At 54.1% G+C, this 9,940-nt stretch overlaps 1 protein-coding gene across 1 annotated transcript in view; it reads right to left on the bottom strand.

Annotated features, from left to right (window-relative positions):
- Window positions 1-9,704, bottom strand: part of LOC142466640 (receptor-type tyrosine-protein phosphatase T-like) — a 174,524-nt gene extending 164,820 nt beyond the window's left edge. The window contains 1 exon segment of the mRNA XM_075571887.1: window positions 9,406-9,704. Within this exon segment, the coding sequence (XP_075428002.1) occupies window positions 9,406-9,481 (76 nt within the window). The 5' untranslated portion in view covers window positions 9,482-9,704.
- Window positions 9,705-9,940: the final 236 nt, after the last annotated feature.

Here is a 9,940-nt window from a genome sequence, read left to right on the forward strand (position 1 = left end):
GTGTAGTAGTGTGTGTGTGAGAGGGAGGCTGGCACTGCCGCTGCCCGCGCTGTACCTGTGCTGTGTATACATGTCATGGTGTAGTAGTGTGTGAGGGGGAGGCTGGCACTGTCGCTGCCCGCACTGTACCTGTGCTGTGTATACATGTCATGGTGTAGTAGTGTGTGAGAGGCTGGCACTGCCGCTGCCCGCACTGTACCTGTGCTGTGTATACATGGCATGGTGTAGTAGTGTGTGTGAGGGGGAGACTGGCACTGCCGCTGCCCGCACTGTACCTGTGCTGTGTATACATGGCATGGTGTAGTAGTGTGTGTGAGAGGGAGGCTGGCACTGCCGCTGCCCGCACTGTACCTGTGCTGTGTATACATGTCATGGTGTAGTAGTGTGTGTGAGGAGGAGGCTGGCACTGCCGCTGCCCGCACTGTACCTGTGCTGTGTATACATGGCATGGTGTAGTAGTGTGTGAGGGGAGGCTGGCACTGCCACAGTCCACGCTGAACCTGTGCTGTGTATACATGTCATGGTGTAGTAGTGTGTGAGGGGAGGCTGGCACTGCCGCTGTCCGCACTGTACCTGTGCTGTGTATACATGGCATGGTGTAGTAGTGTGTAAGAGGGAGGCTGGCACTGCCGCTGCCCGCACTGTACCTGTGCTGTGTATACATGGCATGGTGTAGAAGACTGTTCCAGTTTTGGGGTACACGGTAAGGGAAGGTGGAGCGGCCGGATACTTTGTTGAGCCTTGGGACCATTAACAGTCTTTTGGAGTCTGATCTCAGGTGATAGGTGCTGCATGTGGTAGGGGTGAGGAGCTTGTTCAAATAGCTGGGTAGCTTGTCCAGAAAGTATTTGAAGACAAGACAGGAAAGCTGAACTTTGCGCCTAGACTCTAGTGATGACCAATCTAGTTCTTTGAGCATTTCGCAGTGATGTGTGCTGTAGTTGCATTTGAGAACAAAATGGCATATTGAGTTGTAGAGGGTATCAAGTTTGCCAAGGTGTGTTTGGGGTGCCGAGCCGTATACTATGTCCCATAGTCTATAATTGGCATTAGCATCTGCTGTGTGATACGTTTTCTGACCAGCAGACTTAGGAAGGATTTGTTCCTATTAAGTACCCCTAGTTTGGCATAGGTGTTTGGATATCGGGGTATCAATGTGCATCCCGAATGTTAAATGGGAGTCAAACCATATGCCCAGGTATTTGAAACTAGTGACAGGGGTTAGGGTGGTGTTAGCGTTGGTTCTGATCTGGAGCTCAGTCACTGGAAGCTTTAGAAATGTAGCCTAGGTCCCAAATACCATTGTTACAGTCTCGTCAGTGTTTAAAACCAGTTTGTTTTGAAAAAAACAATTTTCAAGCCTCAAAAAGTCAGACTGAAGTATGTGCTGAAGGTCAGAGAGGCTATGGCTGTGTGCATATAGGATTGTGTCATCTGCATACATGTGTATTGTACTTGTGTATTGTACTTGTGTATTGTACTTGCACAGCGAGCGGAGGGCAGGCAGTGCCCGGGCCTCCCATGTGATACGCTAAACATGCGTTATATTTACAAAGCGAGCGCAGGGCCGGTTACGCGGGAACCTTAATTGAAAGATCTTATCAGCTGACGGAGCGAGTTTAAAACACACACAGACGCGCACACGCACATTTACATGAGGAGCTACGTGCTGGCAGCGCCCTCTCATGGGCAGGACAGGCACTGCACACGTTAACCCCTTTCCAGGGGAGCCTGGCACTGCGCCTGCCCATGCTGTGACTATATCTGTCCTGGCACGATTATACCCTCTCTGCTTCCCACGAGGCAGGCATTACAGTATATTTACTGTATACACCCATCCTGTGTGTACATAGAAGCTCTGGTTTGGCAGTGCCGTGTGCCAATGCAGGGGGAGGCTGGCACTGCCGCTGCCTGCTACGCAGGCGCTCGCTGGCAGAGTGGGCGACGCTGGCACTGCCCACGTGGGGGGTGCTTTCCTACAATGCAATGCTACCCACATAAGGGGAGGCGGACACTGATGCTGCACTTTCTGGACCGGTCCTGGCTATTAATATAATGTATGTGAATCGGGTCGGAAGGACCGAGCAGGAAGCAGCCGCATGGCGCCCCAAATTCTCCATCAGCCTGTGATGGGGGAGGGGGGGGAGTGCGTGGAGTTATAGGGAGGGGGTATATGGGGCAACAGGGGGAGTTATAGGGAGAGGTTATATGGGGTAATAGGAGAAATATAGGGAGCAGTTATATGGGGTAATAGGAGAAGTTATAGGGAGCGGTTATATGGGGTAATAGGAGGAGTTATAGGGAGCGGTTATATGGGGTAATAGGAGGAGTTGCAGGGAGCGGTTATATGGGGTAATAGGAGGAGTTATAGGGAGAGGTTATATGGGGTAATAGGAGGAGTTATAGGGAGAGGTTATATGGGGTAATAGGAGAAGTTATAGGGAGTGGGTATATGGGGTAATAGGAGGAGTTATAGGGAGCGGTTATATGGGGAAATAGGAGGAGTTATAGGGAGAGGTTATATGAGGTAATAGGAGGAGTTATAGGGAGCGGTTATATGGGGTAATAGGAGGAGTTATAGGGAGCGGTTATATGGGGTAATAGGAGGAGTTATAGGGAGGGGTTATATGGGGTAATAGGAGGAGTTATAGGGAGTGGGTATATGGGATAATAGGAGGAGTTATAGGGAGGGGTTATATGGGGTAATAGGAGGAGTTATAGGGAGCGGGTATATGGGATAATAGGAGGAGTGATAGGGAGCGGTTATATGGGGTAATAGGAGGAGTTATAGGGAGCGGGTATATGGGATAATAGGATAATCTCACAGTATCATGGTATGTATCAAATTCTGCATCTTCGCGTCCTTATTTTCTCACATTTGAAGCACCAATCGGGAAGACCCATATTTCTTTAACACTTGGCCCCCCCTGACCATCCGCCTTGCACCTGCTCTGCGGCTTAACCCGCCCTACGCCCCCCCCCATTAGCACAATAGGGGAAGTTCTGGGACAGCTCCCTTCTAATCCTCCTGTAAGTCTGACACATACGCTCCGGGCTTTATTTGAATTCCTCCGTGCCGTCCCCAGCGAGCGCCCCCCGACTTTGAAGATCTCTCTCTCTCTCTCTCTCCCCCTTTTCAAAGACCCATTTGTAAAATTGATCAAAGATTGCGTGTGCGTGTGCGAGCGTGTGCGTGTTTACAAGGCAGAGCGATGGGGCTGTAGACGTGATTTCTGGAGGTGGATTGACAAAGAGTCAGTCTGGTAACCCCTGCGGTGTAAGTGTTTATAAAACCCTGAGCTTCCGAGTTCAATGTAAAATAGTACTGAGCGGCAATGTACTGTACCCATTGCATGAGACTCTCGCATAGCCCTGGTGCGAGAGGACTCCCTGTTATAAGAACACCTCTTGTATAAGAACACATCACATCCCGCTATGTTCCCCTTTCCATGGGAACTGTCCTGGTTATAAGAACAATCCTTATATAAGAACATCTCACCACCCCCTCCCCCCCCCCCCAACATTCCCCTTTCCACGGGCAAAGTCCTGGTTATAAGAACACTCCTTATATAAGAACATCTCTCACACCCCCCGATATTCCCCTTTCCATGGGAACAGTCCCGTTTACAATAAACACTCCTTATATAAGAACATCTCTCACACCCCGATATTCCCCTTTCCATGGGAACTGTCCTGCTTATAATAAACACTCCTTATATAAGAACATCTCACACACCCCGATATTCCCCTTTCCATGGGAACAGTCCTGGTTATAATAAACACTCCTTATATAAGAACATCTCACACACCCCGATATTCCCCTTTCCATGGGAACAGTCCTGGTTATAATAAACAATCCTTATATAAGAACATCTCACACACCCCAATATTCCCCTTTCCATGGGAACAGTCCCGTTTACAATAAACACTCCTTATATAAGAACATCTCACACACCCCGATATTCCCATTTCCATGGGAACAGTCCCGTTTACAATAAACACTCCTTATATAAGAACATCTCCCACACCCCAATATTCCCCTTTCCATGGGAACAGTCCCGTTTACAATAAACACTCCTTATATAAGAACATCTCACACACCCCAATATTCCCCTTTCCATGGGAACAGTGCTGGTTACAATAAACACTTCTTATATAAGAACATCTCACACACCCCAATATTCCCCTTTCCATGGGAACAGTCCCGTTTACAATAAACACTCCTTATATAAGAACATCTCTCCCCCACCCCTCCCCTCGATGTGCCCCTTCCTATAGGCAGAATACTTATAAGAGAATGTCAGTATACAGAGGTGTGAGACCCCGGATATGAGGGGTAGATAAGTTATGGGATAATTTATAATAATTATACAGCACGACATGTTCATTATCAGTATATAGATACTCAGCATCATTATACAGCGTAGTGTGTTCACTATTAGTGTATAGATACTCAGCATCATTATACAGAGCGGCGTGTTCATTATCAACGTATAGAGATACTCAGCATCACTATACAGCGCAACATGATCAATATTAGTGAATAGATACTCTCATCATTATACAGAGCGGCGTGTGCATTGTCAGTGTATATTGTAGATACTCAACATCATTATACAGCGCGGCATGTTTATTATCAGTGTATAGATACTCAGCATCATTATACAGAGCGGCGTGTGCTTTATCAGCAAATAGATACTCCATCATTATTCAGCGCAGTGTGTTCATTTTCAGTGCATAGAGATACTCCACACTATTATACAGCACGGCGTGTGCATTTTCGGGAGGGTTTCGCGCACACACACACACACACACACACACACACACACACACACACACACACACACACACGTGTCGCTGTGCTGCCACAATCCTCAGGATTGCAAAGAATGCAACACAAGTGTGTGACTTACACTCCCCTCCCCACAAATAGCAGTGTGAGACACACGCGCCACCAGCTGCACGCACAATACAGCTCAGGGGATCCGCCACTGTAAATGTGATAACGAGCTTTGGAGCTAATTTGGTCAGCAATCCTTTAGAGGGGTGGGGGGGGGGGACTCCAGTCCTCAATGGCCATCAACAGGTCAGGTTTAAGGATATTCCTGCAGCAGCACGGGTGGCTCAAACAAAGACTGAGCCACAGATTGAGCCACCTGCGCTGAAGCAGGGATATCCTCAAGATCGTACCTGTTGGTGGCCATTGAGGACTGGATTTGAGCATCCCTGGTTTAACCCTTCGTATGCAGGATTGGCTGCAGACCCCCCCCCCCCTCCTTCCTAGCGGAGGGTTAATTCCAGTTTGTCGCCTGGGAATGTTTCACTTCTCCTGAGTGGGACAGAGGTGCACTGTGTGAGAGCAGGGGGGACAGCTCCGGTCACTGTGTGAGAGCAGGGGGGACAGCTCCGGTCACTGTGTGAGAGCAGGGGGGACAGCTCCGATCACTGTGTGAGAGCAGGGGGGACAGCTCCGGTCACTGTGTGAGAGCAGGGGGGACAGCTCCGGTCACTGTGTGAGAGCAGGGGGGACAGCTCCGATCACTGTGTGAGAGCAGGGGGGACAGCTCCGGTCACTGTGTGAGAGCAGGGGGGACAGCTCCGGTCACTGTGTGAGAGCAGGGGGGACAGCTCCGGTCACTGTGTGAGAGCAGGGGGGACAGCTCCAGTCACTGTGTGAGAGCAGGGGGGACAGCTCCGGTCACTGTGTGAGAGCAGGGGGGACAGCTCCGGTCACTGTGTGAGAGCAGGGGGGACAGCTCCGGTCACTGTGTGAGAGCAGGGGGGACAGCTCCGGTCACTGTGTGAGAGCAGGGGGGACAGCTCCGGTCACTGTGTGAGATCAAGGGGGACAGCTCCGGTCACTGTGTGAGAGCAGGGGGGACAGCTCCGGTCACTGTGTGGGAGCCAGGGGGGACAGCTCCGGTGCACTGTGTGAGAGCAGGGGGGGACAGCTCCAGTCACTGTGTGAGAGCAGGGGGGACAGCTCCGGTCACTGTGTGAGAGCAGGGGGGACAGCTCCGGTGCACTGTGTGAGAGCAGGGGGGACAGCTCCAGTCACTGTGTGAGAGCAGGGGGGACAGCTCCGGTCACTGTGTGAGAGCAGGGGGGACAGCTCCAGTCACTGTGAGAGATCAGGGGGGACAGCTCCAGTCACTGTGAGAGATCAGGGGGGACAGCTCCGGTCACTGTGTGAGAGCAGGGGGGACAGCTCCGGTCACTGTGTGAGAGCAGGGGGGACAGCTCCGGTCACTGTGTGAGAGCAGGGGGGACAGCTCCGGTCACTGTGTGAGAGCAGGGGGGACAGCTCCGGTCACTGTGAGAGAGCAGGGGGGACAGCTCCGGTCACTGTGTGAGAGCAGGGGGGAAAGCTCCGGTCACTGTGTGAGAGCAGGGGGGACAGATCCGGTCACTGTGAGAGAGCAGGGGGGACAGCTCCAGTCACTGTGTGAGAGCAGGGGGGGACAGCTCCGGTCACTGTGAGGGAGGGGGGACATATCCGGTCACTGTGAGGGAGGGGGGACAGATCCGGTCACTGTGAGGGAGGGGGGACAGATCCGGTCACTGTGAGGGAGGGGGGACAGATCCGGTCACTGTGAGGGAGGGGGGACAGATCCGGTCACTGTGAGGGAGGGGGGACAGACCCGGTCACTGTGAGGGAGGGGGGACAGATCCGGTCACTGTGAGGGAGGGAGGGGGGACAGATCCGGTCACTGTGAGGGAGGGAGGGGTGACAGATCCGGTCACTGTGAGGGAGGGAGGGGTGACAGATCCGGTCACTGTGAGGGAGGGAGGGGGGACAGATCCAGTCACTGTGAGGGAGGGGGCACAGATCCGGTCACTGTGAGGGAGGGAGGGACAGCTCTGGTCACTGTGAGGGAGGGGGGGGAACAGATCCAGTCACTATGACGGAGGGGGGGGGGGGCAGGTCTGGTTACTGTGAGGGAGGGGGGGCAGTCTGGTCACTGTGAAGGGGGGGACAGTCTGGTCACTGAGGGGGGGACAGGTCCGGTCACTGTGAGGGAGGGGGGACAGGTCTGGTCACTGTGAGGAGGGGGGGCAGGTCTGGTCACTGTGAGGGAGAGGGGGGACAGGTCTGGTCACTGTGAGGGCGGGAGGGGGGTGGCAGCTCTGGTCACTGTGAGGGTGGGGGGGACAGGTCCGCTCACTGGGAGGGGGGACAAACGCAGAGAGTATGGGCAGAAATAGCAGGGGGACAGACAATAAAAAAAAGGACGTGTGTTAACTCGTTCACTACAAGAGCCCTTGGTTTATACAAAGCTATTTTTGGATTCTCAGCTCTCCCCCCCTCTCCTGCACCTCTCCCCCCAGCCCCCTCTCCTACCTGCCCCGCCCCCCCCTCTCTCCTACCTGCCCCCCCTCTCCTACCTGCCTGCCCCCGCTCTCCTGCACCTCTCCCTCCAGCCCCCTCTCCTGCACCTGTCTTCTCCCCTCTCCTGCACCTGCCTGCCCCCCCCCTCTCCTACCTGCCCCCCCCTCTCCTACCTGCCCCCCCTCTCCTACCTGCCCCCCCTCTCCTACCAGCCTGCCCCCGCTCTCCTGCAACTCTCCCTCCAGCCCCCTCTCCTGCACCTGTCTTCCCCCCTCTCCTGCACCTGCCTGCAACCCCTCTCCCACCTGCCTGCCCCCCTTTCTCCTGCACCTCTCCCTCCAGCCCCTGCACCTGTATGCCCCCCTCTCCTGCACCTTTCCCCCCCAGCCCCCCTCTCCTGCACCTTTCCCCTCAGCTCCCTCTCCTGCTCCTCTCCCCCCAGCGCCCTCTCCTGCACCTGTCTGCCCCCTCTCCTGCATCTGTTTGCCCCTCTCCCCTTCACCTTTTCCCCCAGCCCTCTTTCCTGTACCTATATGGCCCCTCTCCTGAACCTGTCTGGCCCCCTCTTCTGCACCTGTCTGCCTCCCCCCCCCCACACTCTTCTGCACCTCTCCCTCCAGGCCCCTCTCCTGTATCTGTCTGCCCTCCCCCTCCTGCACCTGTTCCCCAGCCCCCCTCTCCTGCACCTGTCTGCCTCCCCCTCCTGCACCTCTTCCCCCAGACCCTTCTCATGCCCCCATCTCTCCCCCTGCCCCCCCCTCTCCTGCACCTACCCATATACTCCCCTCTCGCTGTACCTCCCCCCTGCTCCCCCTCTCCTGCACCTCTCTCTCCCCCACCTCTCTCTCCCCCACCCCCTACACCTGACTCTCTCGCTTCCTTTAAGGCTGAAAAGTCTCTTTGTGTAAAAAAAAAAAATGCGTTCAACAAAACCCAGAATCCCTTCACCTGCATGAGGCACTTCTTGGTTATACCATCCTATAAAACCCCTCACAGAACACATCTTCAATGGTAACCAAACTCCTGAAGTGCCACAGCGTCCATTCTCTTGCAATGCAATGAGATGGCTAAACCCCCAGTGAGTGTCCCTTTCTAATTCAGCACTAGCTGGGGTGTCACAGGCAGCAGGGGGAAGGGGACGGTAAGTGGACAGGTGAAGTAATAGCAGGTTATTATAAGGAATTATTATTGTTAAATTACAAGGTGCCAGCGGCTTATGTAAACACTTATTATACTGTAGGGTCTGGGTTATATCCTACAAGGACTCAAACTACGTGCAGGAAAAAGGTATCCTAGACACACACACACACACACACACACACACACACACACACACACACACACACACACACACACACACACACACACACACACACACACACACACACACACACACACACACACACACACACACACACACACACACACACACACACACACGGACTGTCTGAGCCTGTCCCTGATACTCTGCAGTCAGGACGTCACCCTACATTACATATAACCCCAGGACTGTCTGAGCCTGTCCCTGCTACTCTGCAGGCAGGTCACCTTACATTAGATATAAACCCAGGACTGTCTGACCCTGTCCCTGATACTCTGCAGTCAGGACGTCACCCTACATTACATATAACCCCAGGACTGTGTGAGCCTGTCCCTGATACGCTGCAGGCAGGTCACCTTACATTAGATATAACCCCAGGACTGTCTGACCCTGTCCCTAGTACTCTGCAGTCAGGTCACCTTACATTAGATATAACCCCAGCACTGTGTGAGCCTGTCCCTGATACGCTGCAGTCAGGTCACTCGACATTAGATATAAACCCAGGACTGTCTGACCCTGTCCCTAGTACTCTGCAGTCAGGTCACCTTACATTAGATATAAACCCCAGGACTGTCTGAGCCTGTCCCTGATACTCTGCAGTCAGGTCACCTTACATTAGATATAAACCCCAGGACTGTCTGCCCCTGCCCACACAACACCTACGTAATTCACAGACTGCCCAGCCGGCGGGTAACCTAACTCCTGCAGTGCCTGCCACAGGGAAGGGGCAGACACGGGCGAGCGAGAGGGTTACCTGAAAATCCTTCTCCCCCGGCTACGGCAAAGAGCTGGAGGATGATGGTGACGAGGAGCCGAGCAGCCCGATGCATTTTACCCGGTCGTTAGTATCCAGCGGGTTCCCAGGCTGGCTCGGGTTTATGGGGAGGGGGGTGGAGGGGGGGGGGGGGGGACGGGGTCCGCTTAGGATCCCTCCGGCATGCCTGCAGAGGCGAGGGCTGCCGCAGGTGGGCACGGGGACAGCGGCTCGGGAAGCTGCGCTGCTGCTGCTGCTGCTCCGAACCTGGGCTCAGCACTGAACTGACTTTAATGATCGAGGAAGGATTGAGCGAGCGAGCGAGCGCGAGCGAAGAAGAGAAGAGACAGTTTAGAGATTTCCCCGGAGCCCTAATGCCGGCCTGTCTCTCATCCATCCCCGTAATCAGCCGCCAGCTGCACGGCGAGCCTGTAACCCCTGCACTGCCAGGGGGTGGGGTGGGGGGCGGCAAAACTCCCACCCTACCACCCTACCACACGGGGTCAGTCCCCACTCCCAGCGCAGAGCCAACGGA

Source organism: Ascaphus truei, chromosome 15 (genome assembly GCF_040206685.1).
Source record: "Ascaphus truei isolate aAscTru1 chromosome 15, aAscTru1.hap1, whole genome shotgun sequence".
Lineage (NCBI taxonomy): Eukaryota > Metazoa > Chordata > Amphibia > Anura > Ascaphidae > Ascaphus > Ascaphus truei.